General features: G+C 53.6%; 1 protein-coding gene across 1 annotated transcript in view; it reads right to left on the bottom strand.

The window, feature by feature from the left end:
• Positions 1–1,495: 1,495 nt before the first annotated feature.
• EPHA8 (EPH receptor A8) overlaps positions 1,496–25,264 on the bottom strand; it is a gene marked incomplete at both ends in the record, with an annotated part of 45,120 nt that continues 21,351 nt past the window's right edge. The window contains 15 exons of the mRNA XM_084300270.1: positions 1,496–1,610; positions 3,116–3,271; positions 3,627–3,817; positions 4,948–5,097; positions 6,744–6,953; positions 7,325–7,386; positions 8,482–8,667; positions 9,368–9,493; positions 9,992–10,059; positions 10,860–10,956; positions 11,301–11,463; positions 11,633–11,757; positions 12,398–12,733; positions 13,552–13,707; positions 24,322–24,985. Of these exons, the coding sequence (XP_084156396.1) occupies positions 1,496–1,610; positions 3,116–3,271; positions 3,627–3,817; positions 4,948–5,097; positions 6,744–6,953; positions 7,325–7,386; positions 8,482–8,667; positions 9,368–9,493; positions 9,992–10,059; positions 10,860–10,956; positions 11,301–11,463; positions 11,633–11,757; positions 12,398–12,733; positions 13,552–13,707; positions 24,322–24,985 (2,805 nt within the window). The remainder of the gene's footprint in view (positions 1,611–3,115; positions 3,272–3,626; positions 3,818–4,947; positions 5,098–6,743; positions 6,954–7,324; positions 7,387–8,481; positions 8,668–9,367; positions 9,494–9,991; positions 10,060–10,859; positions 10,957–11,300; positions 11,464–11,632; positions 11,758–12,397; positions 12,734–13,551; positions 13,708–24,321; positions 24,986–25,264) is intronic.

Genomic DNA, 25,264 nt, shown 5'->3' on the forward strand with positions numbered 1-25,264 from the left:
TCCCCAGCAGGCAGCGAGGGCCCCCTCCAGCACTTCTCCTTCTCCAGCACCCCCACCTCCCCCCACCCGAGCCGTGCTCCCAGCAGAGTTTTTTTTTTGTTGTTTTGTGTTTTTTTTTTTGCAGTGAGTTCAGCCCCATGTCTGGGGCTTCTGTGCTTTGAGAAACATTTGTGTACATAACATCAGATTTCAGTAAAACAGTCCCCAACCCATAGAAAATTGTATTTACACTCGGGAAAGCCTTCCAGCCCCCAAGCCCGCTCACCCTCCCTGGCACATCTGCATCACTGCATCCACCTCAGCTCTCAGACCAGCTCCACGTGTCTTTGGAGGCTGTTGCTGCATACCAGGGAAGCTTACCCAAAGAGATGCTCCTGCAGGGGACAGAGATGAGGAGGAAAGGCCAACCTCCCTGCCACCTGGCTTACCAGCCGGGCAGTGCTGGAGATCCTGCCAGCCCTGCCTGACACGGCTGAGCAGAGCCCCTTTCTCCAGCCACAGGGCTGTGTGGCTGCAGCTGGAAATATTGCTTGGGACCCCCACTCTGCAGACAACTTGGCAGCCCCAGGTATAGGCAGGTAGCATGGGTTTCTCTAGGGTGATATAAGAAGAAAGTTTGGCAGAAATCCCTCTGGCCCCCAACCATGTGAGATGGGAACAAACTATCCCACTCTGCTGGGTGCAGCTCTGGGGGAGGCCGGAGGAGATGGCAGAGAAACCTGAGCTTGTGGCCCTAGAAAGCATGCCTGGGCTGCCCCGGGATGCTTGTGCTGTTATCCAGAGAAGAGCAGTGCTGGTGTGCTCACGAGGCAGAGAGTCTCCTGTGGGACCTGAGATTTCCTGAGGCTCCAGAGAGCAGACCTTGGCCGCTTCTTTCCCCGTGTGGGGAAAGAGGGAAAGGATCCTCTGCACAGAGCCTGCCAGCAGTTCCTAGCACTTTGAGCTTGTACCCCGTCCCCTGCCCTCCTGGGCTTAGTGGAGGTGGAACACAAAGTCAACTGCAAGGATCAGGGCCACATGGCAGTCTGTGGGGCCTTCCTCAGCTCAGGGCTCCACCGAACTCCCCACATGTCAGATCCACAGGGGCTGGGGCCTGTGACAAGCCCAGTCCTGCTGGTCCTGGTATTGCTGTTACGAGTGCTACCCCTCCATCTGCAGGTGCTGCTGGGGCCATCCTGCTGTGTGAAGGGGTTGCCACCCGTCCAGCACAGCTGTGTGGGGACCCCCAGCCCCACAGGGACACAGTAGAGGATGGAGAGAGGAAGGACCTGTCTCTAGCCTGCTTGGAAGTCTGCTCCCCGCTTCAGATGGGGGAAGGAGGCAGCAGGATTGTCGAGGTAACTGGAAAGCCGTATTTCCACTGAAGCTCAAATCAGAGATGCTGGAGGAGTTCCAGATCCTGGTCTGGTGCCCCTTTTTCCTGCTCACCACCCTGCTGCCCCCAGGTCAGGGTAAGTGTTAAGGAATGTCCGATGTGGGTCTGCGAAGCCGGTGATCAGAGATGCCTCCTGGGGCCATTTGTGTTCAGCAGCTGGGACCGCATGGCCTGGATACTGCTCAGGATCTTCTTCTGGTGGCCCATCATGGTGATGCCCAGACTCCGAATGTCCCTGGAGAATAAGGACACTGTCAGATAATCCTCATGCCCACAGAAATGCAGCTCCTCCCTGCATGCACACCCCCTGGACCAGCCCAGGACCCTTCCCCTGGCTCTTCTCCATTTGCCTCTCAGCACCAGGCTGCCCGAGGGGCCCGTGACATGCTCCCCAGGGAAGGAGAGGTTGTCATTCCCCCTGGCACAGCCTCCTGACAGGGCTGCTGTGACAGCCGAGGGGAGAGCAGGAGCAAGGGACACCGCTCCTGACAGGCTAGTAGGTGACAAGATCGGTGCTCTGAAATTGGATGCAGTTTTAGTGAGATGCCCTCAGATAATCCAGTCAGAAAGACAGGCAGATGATGAGCCTCCTGCACTCAAAAGTGTGTGAGAGAAACAAGGATCTGCATCCGTTCAGTGCCACAGCAAAGGCCCCAGGTACAGCCCCCGATCAATGCACATGACAGCCCTCTGCCTGCATCTCTCCATCTTCCCTTTCACCTCCTCCTGCTTTACCCATCCCAGCTCGACCAACGCTTTCACTGTCACATCCTTTCTGAGTCACGGCAGCTACTGCTTTTGGCAAGGAGCAACTCTCCTCAGATGTAGAAGAGATTTTTTCCAGCCCTGGTACAAGAGCTAACACCAGAGGATGGTGAACGTAAGCCCAGGATATATTTGCTATCTCTTCTGGTACTACTTGTGGCAACACCCCTTCACCCAGCCTTTATCTCTAGGGGGCAATTCCTGCCTCTCTTGCACTCCTGTTCCACACAGACAGCAGCCCTGGACCCAGTGCCCCAGCACATGGTGATGCTGGAAGCACTCCTGTAGCTCCCCACTTTTTCATTTCTCCCTGCTGTGAGTGAGAAAGGTGGCAAGAAAGAGGCAGGGGGAGGACTGTATTTACTAGGAAGAAGATTTCCAAAGCATCCAGGCTGATGCTATGGCCTTCCAGCCACACTGAGGCCCTGGGGCCTCCCTGCCCTGCTGCAACGAGCCGGCAGCCAGCCCAGTGCACAGGGGTCTGAGCTCCTGACATTTCCCTGGAATCCCACACCCTATGAGTAGAGTATTGTTGTTAATTTATATTTATATTTATATTTATATTTATATTTATATTTATATTTATATTTATATTTATATTTATATTTATATTTATATTTATATTTATAAAATGCTTATCACCATGTTGATAAACACTCTTTGGAACCACCCTGTGACAACAGTGGAGCTCCATCAGACAGCTGCCGTGGAGCACCAGAAGTAGCTAGGTTCTCACACCCTCTCGGAACAACTCCCACATCTCTGCTCAAAGTCACTTCTGCCTTGGACATTATCCCAGGACTCAACATTAACCTGGTACAGACCCAACCCTGCTTCCTGAGGGATGTGTCTCTGGCATGCCCCTCTAGGATGGACCATCTAGGTCAAGGAAGGCAAGAGAGGACAATCACTGCCTGGGGCTAGTGGGACAGTGTGGGGCAGCCCCATCGGTGCTGTTTGCTCTGTGGTACTCACTCGATGTTCATACGCATCACCATGCCCAGGGAGGAGTACCCTGCCATGGCAAAGTTGTCCCGGTAGTGCCCCAGCCGGATGGAGTCCAGCCAGTCCTCGACTGTCAGGCAGCCGGAGAAGTCAAGGAGACCCCTGTCGAAGGGCGTTTGGGTGAACCTGAGAGTGGGACAGAAGTGATGAATTAGCCCTGGAGCTATGATGGAGGTGGTGGTCTTAGATGGCCCACCTCAGAGAGGGGAGGACCTGGAGAGCCCTTGCTGTGAAGGTGGGCACACTGCTACGTGGGCAGCGCTGCATGTGCTTGGCTCAGCCCCGTTTTTGGGACACTTTGGTGGGTGCAAGGCAGCAAAATGCGGGACATTTACCACCACCCACCACAACCAGTGGTCACAGGGCAAGCCACTGCTGCTAGAACTGGACCAAAACATCCCTTTTTCATGGCAACCTGCTCTTCTTGCTGCCAGCTGTGGCTTGATGGGGTCTACCCCTGCTCTTCATGGCGAGCCCTTACCGGTTCACCGTGGCCGTGCACTTGAGGCTGTCAGGGTTTCGGATGAGCTTGTCCAGGACGCCAACGATCTGGGAGAAGCGGGGCCGCTCGCTGCGCTCCTTCTGCCAGCAGTCCAGCATGAGCTGGTGCAGGGCCGTGGGGCAGCCCATCGGGGCGGGCAGGCGGTAGCCTTCCTCCACCGAATTAATGACCTGGAAAGAAGCCACGGTGCTGAAGCAGAGCTGCTCTCCTGCCCGGCTCTGAGCACCCTAGACTGCTATGCACAAGGGAGATCCCCGGTGCGTGAGCTGTTAAGGCCATCAGAAGGGGGAGCAGGGAGGTGTACACAAGGTTCATGCTAAATGACAATTTTTATTGCTGGTGAGCTGTGTGCAGACTCTGCAGAAAGCTGAGATACCACACACGTACAAGAAATCACTGCTCTGGGAGCAGATCTATTAAGTGGTCCAACAGGCCTAAAATATTGCAGCTTGCCTCCAGCAGATAAGACATGAGGGCTTCATTCACATTCAGTTATTCTACAACCGGGGCTTGCCACTGCTCAGCAAAGCTGGGAGAAGCCCCGCTCAAAGGACCTGTGCAGACGAGGTTGTGCAAGTCACTGCAGCCACCATCTGTCACCAAAGCCACTTTCTATCACAGGAAAAACAGCACAGAGAGGGGGGATCCCCAGGACTTAAGAGGAGGGAGAAAGCAGGCAGATCTATGGCACCCGTAGGCAAAATAAGGAGTCCTATGGTTCTGCAGAGCCAAAAGCTTTCATTCTCTGCCTCCTTTTGGAAATTTTGCACCCAGATTTTAGCCAGGCAATAACCTACCTTTTACTTTAGTTTTTATGCTGTTCTTGATATAAGAGTGGCCCCTAATGGCACTGCTGAGCCCAAAGCTTACTGCTGGGTGCTACAGGTCTGGGGCTCATGGAAGCCACGTGTGGGCAGTGGGTGTGGGAGGAACCAGTGGGTCAATGCAGTGGGGTGTCAGCGATCCTAAGGAAGCCCTGACCCCTGGCAGGCAATGGGTAAGGTGGCACAATGTACACTGAAGCTCCCCAGCTCACAGAAAGGCTTGCACAGAGCAGCAGACAGCAGTGGGAGACCCACCATGCCCAACCAGACACAGCCAGGAGCCACCGTGCAGCAAAACGAGGGGCAACACCAGGCAACACACCGGTGCCCCCACTAAGGGGACAGGCACGTTGTGCACAGCCCAGAGGGGGTGTGAGGAGAGGCAGGGGCTGCTCTGTGGGTCCCTTTTCCCTGGCACCCCTGCTAGGCTGTCTCGGGACGGGGCAGGAGGCGAGGCAGGCCTCACGTCCACTCACGTCCCGGTTGGTCATGTTCCAGTAGGGGCGTTCGCCGTAGGCCAGCACCTCCCACATGACGATGCCGTAGCTCCAGACGTCGCTGGCCGAGGAGAACTTGCGGTAGGCGATGGCCTCCGGAGCCGTCCAGCGGATGGGGATCTTGCCCCCCTGCAACGGCAAGCAAGGAACATGTTATTTCGACAGCTCCCATAGGAAGGAACAGCAGAGTGCTTGGCCTGGCTGCTTTGGGGCAGGGTTCAGCATCAGGGCCAGGACAGACACCACACTGTGCTTCTGTGTCAGACAGCTCCTGGTGATGCCAGCTCTCATTACAGGCAGAGGACTGCACATCATGATGCTCCAGGGCTGGCTGCATCCTGCACGCTTCACTGTGCACTGTTCCCTTTTTGCCCCCAACCTATTGAGTTGTTTCCACCTTTTGGAGCACCAGCACGAAGCTTTCATTTCGCTGGGGTGCGCCTCTGCCTGGAAAACACGGGCAGCTCCCTTGCCCCTGTTCATTTTTATCTGGGCTAAGCACCAGGTAGGAGATACCAGCTCTGGTGGGTTTCACCGTGCCTGGATGCCTCAAAGCCTCGGCTTATGACATGCACAGTGGCAGCTCCATACTCTACTGACCTCTCTGCTTGCATTCACGCTGGATACATTAAGACAGCATCTCTAGAAACTGGGCAGGATTGGAAAGGGTCAGCTGGTAGGTCAATACGTATGCTCTGGTCACTCAGGTCACCCTCCTGGTCCAGTACAGTCCCTGCCACACCATTTCCTGAAATTCCTTTTTAATGTGAGAGACTGCCTTGGGCCCCTTCTTGCCTTTCCACCAGGCTGAATCCTGAAATGAAGGTTGTCCTAAAGGAATGTTCTCCAGGCTGAGGCCCTGTGCACCCACTTCTCAGACCTGCAACCATGTTAGGCCATGCTTTGCATTGCCATGAGCCAGTCCAAACCAACCTGAAGCTCTTCCTGCCTCTCTAGTCCTGGTCTTTCTGAAAAGTGATGCTCGGACTCCTCAGCTGCCTCTCCAAACTGACCCACATCAGGGAAGTCTATCTGCCAAAGGACTGCCTTGGGAGAACGATAATTTATTTCATGTCCAGAGAAAAGCAAAAAGAACACATTCCCTCAATGAATTTCATTTCCCCTCTTATGACCTCCACTAGAGGAGCACATCAAGCTCCAGCGCTGTCAGGTTGGCCAGAGAATCTTAAAATAGGTTCGCAGACAAACGTGTCCTACATTAAAAAAAAATTGAGGCTGCAAAGCCAAGTACTTGCAAGTCAAAGAGCTCAAGAATTTTCACTCCCGTCCTTTCCACACCCCTGAATGAGGCAGTGTCACCTGGAGAGTGTGACCGTGCTACTGAAGACTATCACAGCGACTGACCTGTGGTTGAAGGAGTGGATGGAGCTACAGTCTAGGGATGGACTCCAGCAGGGATGTGGCAGCATCCCTGTGGAGTGGTCCTTGAATGCTAATGTGAGCTGCTGGCTGGGGAGTTTTGATAACCTCTCTGCTCTCCTATCCTGCTTCTCTTTGTTCACTGCATACTTCAGCTGCGGGATGTCTCTTTATGAAGGAGAGTGTTCTCATATAATGCTTTGAAGGTCAGAAACACTTTGGTTCATGTCCAGGAAGCAGTGGTGAGGTGACCATCTCCATTCCTGCATTGCCTACCTTGACTTGGGTGTCTAACTTTTTGCACCCTCACTGGCTTGGGGCAATCACCACCTATAAAGCTCAAAAAAAAAAAAAAAAAAAAAAAAAAAAGAGTTTTGACACCAAGAGCCACGCACCGTGGTGGTATATGCAGCATCAGGGTCATCCTCGAGGATGCGTGAGAGGCCGAAGTCAGACACCTTGCAGACCAGGTTGCTGTTCACCAGGATGTTGCGGGCAGCCAGGTCCCGGTGCACGTAGCCCAGGTCAGACAGGTACCTCATGCCTGCTCCGATGCCACGCAACATGCCCACCAGCTGGATGATGGTGAACTGCCCATCGTGTTTCTGGAGAGGAAATAACACAGACATTATTTTTTTTCCGCCAGCAGTCCCATTGACACTGCTATCATTAAACTAGCTCCTGAGTAGCTCTTATCTTTGGCGTAGCACCTCCTCTAACTCCAAAACCTGTGTCTTGGCCCAAAATCTGTCCTCCCAGCACCTCTGCGTGCTGCTTGGGCAGGTGACCCTGCCTGTGCAGGGAGCCAGCTGCAGTGCCCTGGGGCTAGCAGCTGCTGGAGAGGGGAAATGCAGCACCCACTGCTCTCACACAGGGGCCACAGTGGTCATGGGGCTGAGGAGCTGAACTAACCTCATCTCCAGTCTTGCAGCCCAGAGGGATGTGCAATGAATACAAATACAAGAGAGCACTTTACCCTGAGAAAGGCGTCTAGCGAGCCGTTCTCCATGTATTCAGTAACAATCATGACCAATTTGCCTGCAGAAGACAAGGGAGGTCAAGTTAATAGAGAAGTCACCTTCCTCTCAGAAGCCGGGTGCCAGGCTTTGCTGGGAGCGACGTTAATTCAGGCTGGTGGGTTGCCTGCTGTCCTGTAGGGTGGTCTCAACCCTGCACCACGCAGGAAGGGCACGGTGGTGGAGACGTGGCCAAAACCCCAGCGCTTACCCCTCCCTCCAAGTACTATTGATGTGGCTAGGTCAGCTTTCTTATCCCACTGAAATTTGCATGCCATTAACATAACGCTCTGCATCGCAGTGTGCCTTTGCGAAGGAAGGATCCAAATTATTATTCAATACAGGCAGCCTTTAAAACAAACGCTAATAGGCAGGACTCCTCCTAATCCAATAACCCTGTCCTGGGGCACCGGGGAGCTCTGCGCAGCAAGGTGGGCAAGGGCTGCATGGGAAGCTTGTCCTGTAACAGGAGATGACAGGAGTGGTCTTGATTCATCTCGTTAAGCCCCCTCCCAAGGACCGCCGAGATGCTGCCAGAGGTTTGGGCTGCAGCCAGGAACAAGCGGTTCATTTCTCTAATAGGGTTCAAAGGGGAAGGAGGAAAAGCAGCAGGGCTGCCGGGGACAGCCTGTCTCCCTCTGAAGATGTTAATGGGGAATGCCAATCAGGAGAGAAAGCTTCCCGGCACGAAGCATGGCCCAAGCCTGAAACCTTCAGCCTCACTTCATATCAGGAACAAGCTACCCACAATTTAGATATAACTCCTGGGAAGGGGTTGGCAAACAGACAGGGTTGCACAGAGCTCCCAGCCCCTGCAGCCTCCCGGGCTGCTCCCTGCCAGCCTGCAGCACTGTGCTGGAGGAGCCACATTTTCCTCGATTTCCCCAGGAGATCCCAGGAATGGGAAATCTCCCCACTGCCCTGGGGTCTCCAGTGCTGCCAGCAGGAGGGGATGGGCTGCAGGGGACCCCAGGATAAATGACAAGAGATTACCCAGAGCGGCCAAAGGATGGTGTCTGCCCAAAGCAGCCCTTCACCCCCATCCCCATGGTGCCCCCAGGGGGATATGCCCCCAGTTGTGCCCCACCAGAGGACCCCGTCCCCGCTGGCCACCTACTCCTGGTGACCACCCCCTCCAGGTGGATGACGTTGGGGTGGTCGAACTGTGCCATGATGCTGGCCTCGCTCAGGAAGTCCCGTCGCTGCTTCTCCGTGTAGCCTGCCTTCAGAGCCTTGATGGCCACAGAAATTTCCCTCTTCCCCGGCAGTTTCAGGCGGCCGTAGCACACCTCTCCAGACTCCCCTGCAAGGCAAGCGAAGGTGAGGGCATGGTGCTTAGCTCCTTGCACAGACCTTCCAGCACCACAGGTCCCCTGCCCAGCCCTGTATGCCTGCAGCATGCTCCAGCCATTGAAGATAAATAGCAGCAGGGATGCCTACTGCTACAAGCAGTCAGGTTTCCTATTGCTTGTCAGCTTGGCTGGCCCTGCACACGGGGTGAGCCTTCATCAGCCCCCAGGGCACTGCTGGTGAAGCTCTGGCTCTGGTTCTGTCCTGTGCTTCCTTGCAAGCCCCTGTTCCTAGGCAAAATCCCATTTTGTTCTGAAAATTTACCACTCTGCTTGCTATTTTGCTCGTCTCTTGTCACCCCAGATGCTTGCTCCGAGGTTTGAGAGCAGGGTGGCCGCGTTTGAGCACCCACGCGGGACAGGGCGAGCCATCTGCCGGTGTCAGGCTGAGCCATCGGTGCCACGCTGGCTGAGCAGCTCCCGCCTGCGCCAAGCTGACGCAGGAGAGTTTATTTCATGCACTAAAAAAAAAAAAAGCATCCTACTCACGGTTCTCATCTCAGGGAAATAAGGAGCAGATGAAGCCCTGATTGAGCATTGTTACAGAACCGTGCAGCCTGCTGTGGTCCCAGCGGGCCGTGGAGATGTCCCTGCCTCCCAGCAAATTGCCCAAGCAGATGGGATGCAGAAAGGCAGCCCGGGCTGGGGACTCACCAGACCCAATGACTTTCTCAATCTTGATCCGGGAAGCCTCAATTTCACGGGTGAATTCGTGCACGGCTTGGCAGGGGTCCTCATATGTGTGGGGGTCCACGTAGAACTTTGACTCGGGGAATTTCACTGTCAGGTTTCAAAGGGGAGAGAGGAAATAAGCTCTTCCACACAGCCCCACAGTGAGGTGGGTATCCAGGAGCTGGGCGTTGGACAGGCAGGGGCAGGACTCCTTGGGGTGACACACTGGGGATCCCCAAGGAAACCCAAGGCACTTCTTGGCATGGCAATGTCCTTGGAGCTGTCCAGGACGTGGCCATCCAGATCTCCTCCATGTGAGTCACACCCCCAGCAACTCCTTCGTAGCCCCTCACGTGGGTTTGTGGTGCATTTCCCACTCTTCTGGCCTGCTGCTGACTCAGATGAACCTGCTGCAACCCCATTACCAGTACACCCCTGGGACCAGAGCCCCACTTCATCTCTCTTCAACACATCCCCAGAAGCAGGAGTGGACAAAACCCTGGAAACTACAGCAGTGCTGGGGAAAATGGTCCAGGTCCTTGCCCATTCAGGGGGCCGAGGTCCCGTGCACCCCAGGGGCAGAAGAAGGAGCAGGGAGGGTCCTACCTTGCCCATTCTGATAGTGCATCTTCTCCTCATCAGAGTCCTGGAAAGCCTTGCTGTACCCGCAGTGCCTGTCACAGAGACACAGGGCTCAGAGGGATGCTCCTGTCTCTTGCTCCCCCCAGCAGCCCAAAGGCAGGGTGAAGGCAATGCATGCCAGGCCTGGAGTTAAGGTTTTGCCCTCCACCAGCTGCATCACTGCATCTTCCTGGGATGACACTTTGGCCTGGAGCAGGAGATGTTCTGGGTGCTCTCCAAGGCTCAACAGGGCCAAGAGCCGCAGCCCTTTTGTCTCCTCTAGGCAGTGCTGTGTGTGCTGCACAAGCCTGGCTCTGTCTTGCTGAGATGTAGCAGGACAAGTCGCTCTTTAGTTTTTCTGATCAAGAAGGTATCTGTCTGTTCCTGACCTACCCAACAGCCCATCCAGCCAGCCCTGGTACTAGTACTGGTAGTGGTAATGCTATATACATATATACACACACATACATATATACACACTACTGCTAATGCTATAGCCATTATTATTGCTCTTGCTATTGGTATGGCTATGGCTGTTGCTGTTCAACCTGCTGGCTTTATTAGAATTAGAATGGGGCTAGTTCAGCTGGAAAGGACCTACAAAGATCATTGAGTCCACCTGCCTGACCACTTGAGGGCTAACCAAAAGTTAAAGCATATTAGCTTTAAATGCCTCTTGAATGCTGACAAGCATGGAACAAGAGGCAGGATGACTCTGAATGAAGGCTCTTGGCTGAGCCCTGACCTATGTCTGCTCTGCCCAAAAATTAGAAGAGGAAGGCTGTGCCCAGGCTCTCCCATCCCTCCTGTCCCACCCGGTGACAGGCTGCACGGACATCCAGAACACACTTACCTCTTCTTGCAGATCAGGACCACCAGCAACGCAACCAGGCCAGTGATGAGGGTCAGGCAGATCCAGACGATTGTCATTGTGTCATACCGGAGAGAGACTGGGAGAAATAGGGTAGGAAGGAGGTGAGTTGGAGTGGGGAAAGCTCTGCTGAACTCAGAGACTCCCCTACCCCACCAGGCTCACTACACTCAATAACAAAGCACTGTCACCTTTCCAACACCAGCTTTGGGTCTCTCCCAGTCCACAAGTCCCATTTACAGACAGGGAAACCGAGCACAGGTCTGGGGTAGCCACAGTGATGCAGCAAGCCAGCAGGGAGAAGAGTCTGGACCCTCAGGACCTCCCCACATCCTCTCTGCTCTGTATATTCTTCCTTCTCTTTCTAACATATGAGCACGTCTCTGGAGGGCTACCTCCAGCAAGACAGCTGCACACACTCACCTGGTTTCCCTGTTTCCACCTCCACGGTCTGGCTGAACCTCCCGCAGCCAGCAGAGGTGCGAGCCCGGACCTGGAAAATGTAGCGGGTGGCGGGCTTGAGCCCCGAGATGGTGGCAGTGGTGCCCTTGGATTTTAGGGTCGAGTAGCTCTGCATTTCCTTGTCCTGTGGAGAAGCGACACCAAGAATCTCAGCACAGCGTAACCGTAGGAAGGGAACAAACTCTTTGAAAACAGCTCTTTGTTCACAGCTGCATGATAGCAACAGGAAAAAACTGCACCCAGCCTAAATCTGCCCCAGCAGGGTTGATGTGTAGACACGAACGCAGCTTTACCTTCTCGTAGTACTTGATCTCGTACTCCAGGATGATGCCGTTGGGCTGGTCGGGCTCTTGCCACAGCAGGGTGACGCTGTTCTGGCCTGCGCTCTCGTGGCGGACCGCCACCACCTGGGACGGGGCTGGGGACACAAAGACAGGGCATGGGCACGGCAGCAGGGAGCCAGAGCCCCGTGCATGTCCCTAGAAATGGTTTAAGACACATTTCTGCTTTAATTAAAGCCATGCAGAGCTGAGTGCTGTGAAGGATGGGAGAATGGGCTTATGTACGGGCTTGTGTTTGCTTCATTTGCTCCAATCTCTTCCCTAGAGGGGGGCTCAGCATCACGGGAAGGTGCAGAGGGCTGGTTTTCAACCAGGAGGGTTAACAAGAGGGGTCTGTCCCTGCCCTGTCCCCTCTCCCAGAGTCCATGAGAGGGGCTTAGCTGAGCTCTGCTCTGCGGCGATGCCCGGGGGACCCTGAAGCAAGGTCCTGGCCCAGCTGGGCTGGACTGTCATGCAGAATTTCCTGGGGAAAGAGCATTTCTCAGTAAGGGATTTGCAAAGGTGAAATGTGCACGAGAGAGGTGCACATCTACCCCACTAAGGTTGTTGTCACCTGCCGGGGGCTGGCACTGGTGTGAGCTGAGAGCAGAGCAGGACCTGCTGCTGGGCCCTTTGGGAGAGGACAGAAGGCTGCGGGGACAACCTGAGAGATCCCTGCTCCACTTTGCGTTCCTGTCAACGACCAAGCGTTCTCCGGGGGATGTCTGCTCCTCCTACCTGCCTGGTTTGTCGTGATGTTGGCGACCGCAGCCCTCCTGGCCTCCAGGCTGAGGTCCGACACTCCGTTGACGGCCTCCACCCAGAAGGAGTAGTTGGTGTGCGCCAGGAGGTTGGTGACGGTCAGCGCGCCCTGCGCCAGGCTCATCTGCTGGGGCACGAAGCGGGTGCCGCTGCCGCAGGCCTCGCACTGCCCCACGTCCCCCCCGCAGCGCCGGCACAGCACGTTGTAGGTGATGTCGCTGCGCCCACCCTTGTCCAGCGGCGGCCCCCACTCCAGCGTCACCGAGGTGCCGTTCACGCTGGAGACCAGGTTGACAGGAGCCGAGGGGGGACCTGGAAGGGAAGCAGAGGTTTGGGCAGAGCGGGGGGATGCTGAAGCGCGTTGGGGTTGGCAGAGCAGGGTCCTGGGGGAAATGGGGTAGATGGAGAAGTTTCAGGTATTTGTCAGCGTGTTCTGTGGTTTCTGGGGGTGATGCCAAGAGGACAGAGCTGCCCAGAAGTGCTCCAAGGAGAAGACAGCAAAGACACAGGCAGGTCTCAGGGTGAGTTGCTGTGTAGGGGCAGACCGGGAAGCGAGGTGCTGTGGGTCAGGATGCCAAGTGCCAGGCAGAGGAGAGCCCAGGGGGTGTTCTGGGGTGAGCAGGGAGCAGTGGGGAGCGGGGAAGCCTTGTGGGAAAGAACAAAGGTGTCCGTGGGCTGGGGGTGGAGAGCAGGAACTGCTCTTCTAAAGGGAAGGGTGAACTCCAGGGGAGATCAGCAGTCTTGGGGGGACAGATTGGGATCCTAGGGAAACTCAGGTCAGAGTCAATGGAAGCAGCCAGCAAGAGGCTGGCTGGTGCACTAGAGCTCAGATCTCGCCCTGCTCCAGTGCAGGATGCAGCCCCAGGAAGGGAGCAGATTCTGGCTGGAGATATTTGGAGACCTGCAGGACAAGGACGAGCCAGAGGACAGCGAGGGAGCTCTGCCCTGGGGGGTTTCAACTCATGCAACACGGGTTGAAAGGCTGCTGCAGCACCTTGGGCAGCTTGCTCAGAGCCAAGGGTGCGTGCCGGGCCAGCCAGGGAGCATTAGACGTGTGTGAAGACACGACGATGTGTCTGAAGACAAGACAAGGTGTCTTCAGGAGCCACGGCAGCTGGGGATATACTTACGGGTGCAGGCGGCTGAGGGGGGGTCCTGCACGGCCCGGTAGAAGCTGCTGTCGCAGCGGCACACGCGGGCTGCCCGGCTCTCCGAGTGGCTGTGCAAGGGGCACTTGGCACACAGCTGGTCCCCGGGGGCTGACTTGTAAAATCCCAGCTGGCAGGCTGCAGAGGAGGGAGGGAAGGGGTGATGGTCAGGGGGACGTGCCTGGATGAGAAGCAGCCCACAGCAGCACAGAATTGAACCAAACCCCACTCTCTGCCCCATCCCAGCCCCTCTCCCTGATGTCCATGTGAGTCCCCTTCCAGCTACCCAGCTGGAAACTGGGCTTTGTGAAATTTGCTTTGGTCTCTCCCCCCCAGGCTGTGTGCTGCCATCCCAGGACCTGTTCCCCACTGTTTCACAGGCAGACTCGGGTGCCTCTGTTTTTTGTGAGGTGCCTGTGAAGCTCGGTGTGCTCTCCTTGCAGCTGTGCCTGCTGCCCAGATCTCTCCCAGCTGCACCTTTTGCACCACCCCACACTGTTACCCTTTCTGAGCACTATCATTTATGGGGCAAACTACATTCCTCACTTCATGGTGCTTTCCATACACATGCTGGGTGTGTTTAGGTGCCCAAGAACATCCACGCGGGTGGTTTCAGGACTGAAGATCTCCATACCTGGTACATGGCTCCCTGCGTGTCCCTGCTTTGCTGCTGTACAAAGCAAGTATCCTATCTCATTAGCAAAGCTGATTAGCTCAGCAGTGACAGGTGTCATGGCAGGTGTCTGTCTGGTGTGGCAGGATCCCTCCTCTCCAGAAGATCTCAGTTCCAAACAGGCTTTCTCTGTCTGAGTCTCCATGTTTATCAAGCATTTTCAGGACCGGTTCCAGTGTTTCAAGCATTATTTCGGGCCCTTTTCATTTCTCTTTTCCCCTACTGAGGTAGTAATACCTTCATTTTCCCGTTCTTACCCCCAGTGGCCAGCTCTGCATACACCCTCAATTTTTCCTTCCAAGCATGTAGAAGTGTTTTGTCTGCAATCCAGCACCCCTGGTGGTCTGGGTCCCTCCGAGCTGTCCATTTGTTCTGCTCCTAGGTGCTGATTTGTCTTCTTATTAATAACCTTCCTTTTCTTGCCACGGATCTCCCTAGAATGACTGCTGCCAACATATTTCACATATCCCATGCTGCACAGTAATGCAATAGCCTCCTTATAACCGAGCTACTTCCAGCAGTGGTAGCTGAAGACAACGCTCCAGACACATGCAAGCTTAGCTGCTTTTTGGTCCCTCTTCAGACTCTGTCCTCAGCTTCTGAAGCACTTTTGCACTGAACACTGCTTCAAAGGCCAGGGAGCAATTTCGGCAAGATGTCCCATGAAGGGACTCTCTTCCAACAGCTTTCAAAGGCACCAGAGGAGGACAGAAAAGCAGGGAGGCAGAGCTGGGAGAGAGGCCGTGCTGTCCCAGCCAGCCACACCAAGGACAGGCCAGGCAGCTTGCCAGGCTCTGCTGCTGACTGCTCCTCTTGGTGCTCAGCTGTGCACCAAGAGAGCAAGGGACTCTCTGCCCTTACACCTCAAGAGCCTGCAGCCTCTTGGTTTTGGGCACTGAGATGGGGTGTAAGGCAGAGATGGGGGCTGTTACACTCTCTTCTCAGCTGTGGACCAATTCAAGAGGTAGCCAGCTGGCAAAATAATAAAATTAAAAAAATATATATATCTAAGAAGTAAAAGTTTCCATTTCCTCTGCATGGGAAAGGATGAAAACACAGCATGAACACAGCCTACCAAACAGGAACGGGGATAGCCCCGCAGTCCAAGCAGCGTGCATGCCAGGATTTGTCTTCTTCAACTCCCTGCGTGAGCTTGCCCTGCAAACCACCAGCTATCATCTCTAGCCAGGTGGCAACCTGTAGCCAGGGACTCTTGATTCAAGAGACACTGAAGCGGTTCCCCCCACCAATATTTAATTAGAGGCAGAGAGAAACGATGATATATCAGGTATGGAGAGGCAGGCCAGGAGGAAATACGGGAACGTGAAGCACAGCAGATTTGCACCAAGCAATTGTAATCACTCAGCATTTAATGCTGTAAAGAAACATTAATTGCCTGTAGCAATAATTCACAATTATTTTAAATGCACCCAGGAGGAAAATGAACCTAAATGACAAATTACAGGTGGATTTGTGCACCAGTGCAGGGCTGTTGGCAGCCGCCTCCCTGCACCCGGACAGCACAAGCACGCAGGAAGGCTGGAGAGAGACGGGTCACACACCTCCATGTGTGTCAGTGCTTGCTGGGGATGGAAGCAAGAGACTTGCAAGGCCTTTCACAGGCATGGGAGATGGGACACCAGCTTGGTGCCCATGTGCTAGGGCTCAGTTTGGAACGAGCTATGAGCTCACCTCAGGAATACGCACAAAGAATTAAATCCCTACAGTACCCGATGGCAAGTCTATCCTACTCTGGACTGAGCTCTCCCCTGCTAGGCCAATGGCACATGGAAGACCAGGCCCTCCTGGGTTTGCTCTGAGAAGAGCAAACCAACAGAGAAATGGCCAGGAAGAAAAAGTCAGCCAAAGACATCAGGTCTAAAATCTGCAGAGCTCCATGGTTACAGCGCACGCTGCACCCACGGACATCTGCAGCCACCCACCAGGGAGGTGCAGAACTGCCGTCCTGCTGCCTTCACCACCACCAAGTTCTGCCACCTGTCACAAGTGTCCTTCCAGGAGCTGTGCAGAAGGTGAGGAATTCTGTGGTTTTTTTTTAATATATTTTATGAAGTTAATGCCCTTTCCCCATGCCTGAGGATCACAGGCAAACAGCCAGCGTCCTCTCCTTGTGGAACGCTGAACCTGGGCTTGGTGGTGCACAGCTCCAGCCCTCTGCCCCACGGTTGGGTCCCCTCTCACCATCCCAGCCTGCTGAAGTTAACGCCACGGGGCTTACACCGATCCCCCTGCTGCACAACACATCTTCCCCGTTTTTCCCAGCTCGCTGACAGGCTCCAGAGCAGCAGGCTTGTCTCAGAAACAGCAAGGGTGGGCACGGCTCTGCCAGCCATCTGCGGTTCGGTCCGCTTGTTTCCCTCCCTCTCCGTCCTCTGGGGACAGGACAACATCTGCTGATAAACTGGCAGGGCTGGGGAGATGATAGATGGACCTGTCGAGGAGACACTAGCAGGGAATGAGCCAGTCTTTGCAGACAAGCCCTCTGTGTATGCCTGGTGGGACACTGAGGGCTCCTGGAAAGGCACCCTCCATCCCCAAAGGCCAGACTGAGCTGGGCACAATCAGGGCTTCACACCATCCTGGCACCCAGGACTGTAGGAAACCCAGCCTGAAGTGCTCTGGGAGCCTGGGAGAGGGCATGAAAGCAGGACCCTGGTGTGTCCAGGCATGCAACAAGGACCTAGAACACATTTTGGGTTGTGCCTGCAGGTCTTGTTAACTGCCTTACTACTTGAGATGCACTGCGCCCAGGTTTCACTGATTTAATCTTATCCTTTGGCATTGCTGGGGAGAGATAAAGATGGAAATAAAGGTGTCATTGCCACTGTGACAGGCAGAGACAGGCACCGGTCCCAGAGCCCTCCAGGCTGCGGCAGAAGCTAACACAGAAAATCCCATCTCCTTTCACCCTGCTTTCAGCATGATGCTTGTGATCTCGGCTCCTGAATGACACAGACACTGAAACAGAGGCATATTACTCACAGCCATCTCTTAAAAACAGGCGTCTGCCTCACTGCCCCCAGCTTGCAACCCTGCACCCCTCCCTGTGCCACTTCACATCCACGTCACACACCTGAACTCATCTCACATCACCCCAGAGGTGATGTTACCCCTACCCCTTCTCCCCACAATTCAAACAATTTCATGCTCTATGCCCTAAAATGTTTTGGGGAGAGAAACGGGGGGAAACTTCCCCCTTGAAGACTTCAAAATCAGTGCTGCTGAAGGCACAGCTGCCTCTGCCCTGCTCTTCTTCTCCACATTACAAATAAATAAAGAAATAAGTGCAGGAAATGTCCAAATCCCAGCGTGCTGGGAGTGCTGCTCTGCTGCCTGGTGCAGACACTGTGCAGCCTCACATAGGTGAGACAGCCTGGCTTATCTTGGAGCTGAAGACTTTTTTACGAGGTTTATCTGGGGAAATGCTACAGCTTGCAGTAGTAAGGTGGAAGCAAGAGGCCCAATGCTAGAATTGGAAAAAAAAAAAAAAAAAGAGAAAAAGCTCTTTACAAAACTCAGTCTTGTTGGAGGGTTTTAGACAGAACTACTTAAGGCTTCTGAAAATAGTGCAGTTTTCACCAGACCAAAAACAAACCCAGAGAACTCCGTTCAGGAGGAGTGGAGCCGAATGCAGATGAAGGTACTGAAGGTAACCCTGCATCCCTGCTGCAAGTCTCTGGGGAGTAAAGATGCATAAATGAAGAAAGGACATACAAAACATCAAGAACTTAATCCCAGACCCTGCAGTTTTGGAGGGTGGAAGCCCTCTCAGCATATATATATATATGGCTACAGATATATACAGGAGGCTGAGGTTTAAATAAGGCCCAGCACTCCAGCAGATGCAAGGAAAAGCAGCTTGTGGCACCACGGGGCCAGCACAGCCCTCACCCCCGCACAGCTGAGCACCAGCAGCTTTTTGGATCCCTTTCTCCTTCACGGGGATGTGGTGTCAGTAGCATCTTGTTTTCAGGAAGGGGAAGAAGGCATCACACAAGAAGTGTTGACATGGGTAGGATCTGGATCTCAAGTCAAATGCAGAACATTTTTTTTGGCATGGTCCTGCTGCTCTGTGGGAAGCAAGAGCATCTTGCAAGAGCTGGTAGTGAATTTGAGGTTCCCAGCCTCCCATTGCATCGATCCATCTCCAGTTTAAGTCCTGGTGCAGATAGCAAGGGCTTTCCTGCACATTGTTGGTTTCTAAACTCCCCAGTGGCTTTCCAGGCATCTGTGTGTTGGTAATCCAGAATAAAAACACCTGGTGATGACCTGAGTCTGGACAAGATCTGCAGAAGAGTTCAAACCAAAAACGCTCTTTCCAAACCTGGTGAAGGTTTTGCAGTGCTGCCAGACCCATCTATCACAGTCCAGCTGCTCTTTGGTGTTTTTTATAAGAACTACAGAGACCAACCAAGCACAAATTAAATTTGTTCCATTACCATCAATACCCTGAACTCCAGCCTAGCATCACTCTCACCCTTCATCCGTGTCAGCAGCTAAGCACAGCAAACAGAGGAAAAGTGGCAAACTGTACAATTCTCAGCCCCGGACAAAACCTATATTCTGTCTGTGGGTAAAGGGCAGTTCTGCAATAATCTCCATCCTTCTCAATTCTTCCAGGGAAGAAGAAAAAAAAAAAAAAAAAGAAAAAAAAGAAAAAAAAAGGCTTCTGTTTTTGGGCAGTCTTCCCAGTAAGTTGCTTGAGTTTTAGAGGAGTGAGCAAAGGTGCTGGAGGAGATGCTAAGCACACCTTGTCCTACACCCTGCTTTAATGTGCTTGCTGGGCATGCCACACAGCCCAGTGGATCTGGGGTCTGAACAAAGTCATTAGCAGCTAGGTCTGAGAATATAAACTGGAAGTCCTGGTACAAGACAAGTGTGAACACAAGGACCCATCAGCGCTTGGGGAAGGGGCCAAGAGCACCTGGGCCAATGACCTGAGAGTGTTGGGATTATCCCCAAAAATAAATCCTGGCTTTTTCTATATATTAGTCTTGGAAATTACCAAGGATGGAAATCCTGCCACCTCTCCAGTGACCTGTCCTAGGGCGTAATCCACCAGAGGAAGAAGTTTTTCCTAACGTCCAGCCCAAATCTTGCAAGCAATTTGTAGCTCTGACACTTCTTTGCAGTCTGTTCCCATATGAAAACTGATACCTGGAATCCAAACAGTCCTACCTTACTTAAGTGGTTTGGAAAACAAGCTACTTTTAAAAAAAATTATATTATTGCTTTATTAAATAGATGGGTCTTTGCATGGGATAAACAGAAGGTGATAATCTTACCATATGCCATTGCCTGTATTTTTAACAAAGCAGCTGACTGGCTTACAAACCAACAATACAAATGCTGTGAATCACTAAGTTCCTTTGATTTTCCTGCCTGGCATCGCTGAAAGGATGTTTGCATAACTCTCATAGCATGTCTTCAAAACTGCCACTGCTCCTGCTTGAAAAGAGTATTTTGGATCGCTCACAGCAGAAGCCCCCTGAGGTAGGCACCCAGGGCAGTGGTGCAGCTAACTCCAGGTACAACAGCCTGATAATCTGCCAGCAGGCACAGGAGACTGAGCAGGCATCAGCGAGGTGCAACACAGCCACGGAGCCTGCAGCTCAGAGCTGGCATCCCTGGGCTGGGACTTGCAGGGGAAGTCTCCTTGACATCTGCGCTGACTTTCAAAAAAACATGAAACGTATTTGAATATGTTTGTCTGGAGCTGCAGTTACAGGGTGTTTTTGACATGCATTTATCTCTCACCATGGTGTATGGTATGTATGTGGTCCAGTGCAAAACCGCCTGATAACAGGAACCCTGACATCCCAGGTTTGATCTCTGCTGACTGACAGAGGCACGCGTGACCCCCACGCACACTTTTGGGGGCCTCATGCAGTGCAGAGCCAGGAAAACAGAGTTTTGCTCGGAGTCAGCCCAGCAACACCAGCGCTCTGTTTCCAACAGAGCAGCCTGTGGTGGCTGCTTCACACAGAGACACGACAGAAGGAGCTGGAGGTTGCTGTGTGATGCTCTTACATGGGCAGGAAAAAAAATCACTGCTGGAGAAAGCAAAGAGAAGCCTGGGGCTCGGCCACACAGCGTATCTCTGAGTCAGAAAGGGAGAAGGAGTCTGCTCCCCCTCTGGGCAGGGTGCTGGGCAGGGTGATGCCTCCTCCGTGCTGACTTCCTTCCTAAGAGTCCATGGACGCAAAGCTGTATTCACGAGAACACAATCACCAAGCTGGGTATTTTCTCCTCTTAATTAGCAATGCTGTGGTGCTTTACTTGCTCGATTAAAGTTGCCCACAAGAAAGGTTGAAGGTACATTAAATTTGCTGATTGGTTCGTCAGCATGAATTCCACCAACTGGAAACAATTAAGTGGCTTCCAGATTGTTAACAAGACTCTCTAGATCCATCTCCACTGGACATGTGCTACAAGAGGCAGAAAAGATCCCAGCAGCAGAGAGGTTTGTCCACGAGGGGACAACTACCCTTCTCACATCCCCATCTCTTCTTCAGTTGGGGTACTGGAGGTGTCAGAGACCCAGCAGTGACAGTCTCCCTCTCATCCCCTTGCCTGGAGCACACAGGCTGCATCTTTTCAGCTCAAGCAGAGCTGGATAAAGTCTGCCCCAAGACCAGAGACTGATTCAAGCCACACACATCAGAGCCCCACTCAGTAGCTGCTCCTGCTCAGTTCGGGCAGTCCTGGTGTACAAATGGGCTGACAGAGCAGCAGATGATAATTGTTGCTCCCTCATTAGTGTTTCCCAGCCAAAGGCAGCAGTCAGATGAAGGCCCTGAGCACCACAGAGGGCGAGGAGTCAGAGCAATCAGGACACCCTGAGGCTAAGATGCCTGGACCCGGATTTTAAATAAAAGTGTCTGAACAGCTCCAAAACCCATGGTCATACCACAAAGATGCACACCTGCCTCTGAGACTCTTGAGGGTTCCTCTCCTCGTCCCCATCCATCCAAAGGATGAGGTGCGTGTGTCCTGGCTCTCAGCCACACAGCACTTTGAGGAGATGGGTTTCTTCCCTCCCAGAGTAGCAGAGCCAGTGTGAAAGTGCTTGCTCCCTTTTCTCATTTCACTGATTGCACTGACCTTATTGAGATGTGTCTCTGTTTGCTCTGTACAGCAGCTGTGGATAAATACAGTGAATTATTCTAATTGTCTTCTTACCTGGTAAATGGCTCAGGCCCTTTTCACTCAGGCTATTATTTATTCTGCTATCTAGGTACAGAAGTTGCTGTTTGCTGTGTGTATGAGACACTGCCGTGCCTTGCTGTGGACTGAGACATTTCAAGGAGGAAAGAGCAGCCTGTGGACAATGAGGGGTTGGGGGGACAAAGTCTTTTGGAGCCTTGAAACCGGAGGGGGAAAGAAAGTGTGTGGCAGGGCTGTGGTGCTGTGGGAGGAAGACTTGGAGGGGTTTGATCCTTGGGGTGGCCATGGCAGAAGATGCCGTGGGACTGGAAGCCAAGTGTCTGAGGAGCTGGCAGAGCCCAAGAAAGGCTGGGCTGGAAACTGGGTAAATACAAAGGGTCGGAGATCCCAGCCACCACACATCAGGGCAAAGAAAGGGGCAATCCAAGGTGACAACCTAGAGAAAGGAGATGAGAGGCAGGGAAGTTTGCTGATTCCTGTTCATCCTCCACCACGCTCATCTTCACCCCGTCCTTCCCAGCTCTGTGGCACAGCCTTCTGTCTCCTGTAAAGGGCTGCGAACAGCTCTGGCCATGATGTGGTTTCCTGAGCTGTCTTCCATCACTCTGGCAGGTCCTTAGAAAAATGAATGTTAAAAAGGAGGGGGAGCAACCTCCACTGTTCAAACATCTTTAGCTTTGACAAATAAGGCATCTGGCTGTGAAAGGCAAAAGGAAATTAATTTGGAATCACATTTTAAACACTACCATAAAGGCAAAGTATCTACTCTTTAATTTTTCCCCCAAGCAAAAAATGAATTTCCTTGATATTTATAGAAAGATTATTAGGGCCACAAGGAGTGATTTATATCATCTCATCCCAGTGACGGAAAATGAAAAATTACTGGGGACGACAGCCACTGGAATCCTGCTTTTGTTCGCCTGACAATTAAAACGGCTAATTTCCAACTCCTCCAGATCCTCTTGGGTTATAAATCATACCAGAAAGGCACTTTTCACCATGAAAAATGAACTCTGCCCCAATCAAGCATGAGAAGCTAGGATCAGAGATTTGCATCTGTTTGCTATCATGCGTAAATATATATCGATACTCTTGCTCCAGAGCCGCCCAGCAAAGGAGATGCTAGGAAGGAGGTTCTGCCCCTGCTCACCTGATGCTGGCCCATCACACTCCCTGTGCCAGGAGCTGCTGAGGATAAATGGGACAGGGAAAGCAGGAGAAGAGATGATGGTGAGGTCAGGGAAAGGCCAGAGACACTTTTGTCCTGTTTCTGACTCCACGAGGCCTGGCGTGCTTCACCCAGGAGCATTGCTGCTTGAGCAGCACGAGTCTGAGTGCATTTTTTTGTACAAGGACCAGCCTCTGCTTGTGCCCACCGCATCCACCACCACCAAAGGTTGCACCACTCTTCCTCCCTGGCCCTCTGAAATGGATCAGGGGCGATCCCACAAGCCTGGCAGCCATCAGAAAAGGGCAGGAGGGCAGAGAAAGAGCTCTCCCACAGCTCTGCTCTCCAGCAGACAGAAAATCGTGTCCTGGGAAACACAGAAAAGCGAGGCAGACCGAGCACAGTGCAGCCCCTGGGGCTTCCCTCTGCTCCCAGCCTCCAGGCTTTGAGTGGTGATCTCCTGGAGCAGTCTGCTGTGTAGGACTGCTGGAGGGGGAGCACGTGGGGGCATTTGGTCCTTCAGGACCAAAATTCCAACTCACAGCTCCTTGCAGTGGTGGAGCTGGGACCCTGCCATCCAGGCAGCTCATGCTAATGCCCTTTCCATGCTGGCACATGCCTGGTCCTACACACTCTTCACACCCACTCTAGAGGAAGACATATTCTGATCAGACCTGTTTCGGGATGACTTTCAAATCAGTGGTCACAGAGAGGAGAAATTTTGGATAGAAGCATTTATTCTGCCCATCTTTGCCGCTCGACATAGCTGGGGACTCTCCAGAGCCAGCGCTGGGCCCAGCAGCACTTGGATCTCTTCCAGCCCAGCGTCGGACGTCCTAACCTTGCATCAAGCCTCCCTAAGACAAGCGCTTCGCTTAACGCTTCCACGAAACTCAAACAAAGGACCCACGCTCTTATATACAGAGGCAGAGCGCTGCTCCCCTAAACACCTCTGATGAAGAAACCGAGAGCAAACAAAGCCGTGCGGAGGGCTCTCGCTGGGAGCCCCGTGCGCCGAGCTCTGTACACACACAGCCCCTTGCCAGCAGCGGCTCCCGGTGCTCGGCTGCTGTGGTCACCCCGTGTCCTTATCACAGTTTGTACAGTCGGCAGCCTGCAGCCTGCCCTGCAGCACAGAGGACCCCGGGGGAGGCTCCCCGCACCCCCAGACAGCAGGGCTCTGCGGCAGCCCCGGGGAGGGGTGATGGATGGACGCGATAACCTTGTTTTGCACAGTTTTGTGCCTTTCTTTTTTTGCTTTCCTCTCTTTCAAGCTGCCTGCCAGAAGGAGGTGAGCAATGGTGCACTTCGAAGAGGCCAGAAGTGTGCTTTGTGGGAGTGTGCCAGGATTCGTCTCGGCACACAGCTGCTGGGGGCACAGGGCTGGGACCTCTGGTAGGGAAGATGCCTCCCTGCAGCCAGGGCAGCCCCTGTCCCGAAGCCAGCCCCCATCCCAAAGCCAGCCCCTGTCCCAAAGCCGTGCCCTGTGCACCAAGAACTGTCACTGCCAGGCTCACAGGAGCTCCCCAGCAGCTTGCCACAACCCTTTAGATAAGCACCAAGGAGGCCAGAGAAGGCTTGGGCAGCTCTTGGCCCCCAAGAAGGCTGTCTTTGCATTTTTTATAAGCGGCCCTCTGCCCTCAGCCCTTTGCCCAAAGAAGCCAAGAGCTCCTCGCAGCCACCCCTCTCCTTGCAGGCACCGCTGGCAGGATTTGGGACTCACCCATGCAGGCATCCCGCTGCTCCTCGTAGCCAGCACTGCACACGCACTTCCCAATGGGCACCAACCATTCTCCTTCTGCACTGCAGTACATTTTGGGGGTGTCCCTCTCCTCCGAGTGGCCTACGCACTCTCCTCGCACTTCCACCAAGGAGGACGAGTCTGCCCCAGTCACGGCCTCGGAGAAGGACGCCAAATTCCTCACCATCGCCGGGCACTTCTTGTAGTACACCCGCACTGAAACGATGGCGATGCAAGCGCCTATGTCCTGGAAGGCCAAGTAGAACCCCCTCTTGCTCAAGGGCCCCACGCCCCGCACCTCCGTGTTCAGCTTCAGGCGCCTCACACCCAGGTCTACGTTGGTGAAGCTCTCATCAGCTGCAATGGTGTCGATCTTCAAAAACTGGCTCTCCCGGGTGCTGGTGCCCAGGTCACGGTCAGACTCCAGGTAGTAGAGGTTGAAAGTCTCCTTGCAGGTGCCCAGAACACCTGGCATGCTGTTACAGTCCCGCAGCGTGAATTTAATCTCTGCATAGACCCGCCGCGCACCGTCCCGTTGAACCCAGTTGGTCCGTAGCCAGTTGTTCTGGTTGGGGGTCATGACATTACAGACCTGGTAGGTGTGGATGGGGCTGAAAAACTCATCCATCTCATTGATCGAATCCCACTGCGAGACAGAGAGAAAACAGGTCATTCCACACAATCCTGGTGGGCATGGGGCATGCAGGAGTCTGTGCCATCATCCACCCTGACACTCCCTCTGCCCATGTTGATGCATCTGGGTACGAGATCGTTGCCATCATAAGCCAAAGGAAAATGAGGATGAACAGACTATGAATGTGCCAGTTTGGGCAGTAGAGCCCAAGCTGACACAGAGCTGGGTGAATTGCACCTGTGTTTGCAGAAAGGAATGTTTGCACAAGGGAGATCTGATGACAGAAAATGA

Source organism: Netta rufina, assembly GCF_964035555.1.
Source record: "Netta rufina genome assembly, chromosome: 22".
In the NCBI taxonomy this organism is placed as follows: Eukaryota; Metazoa; Chordata; class Aves; order Anseriformes; family Anatidae; genus Netta; species Netta rufina.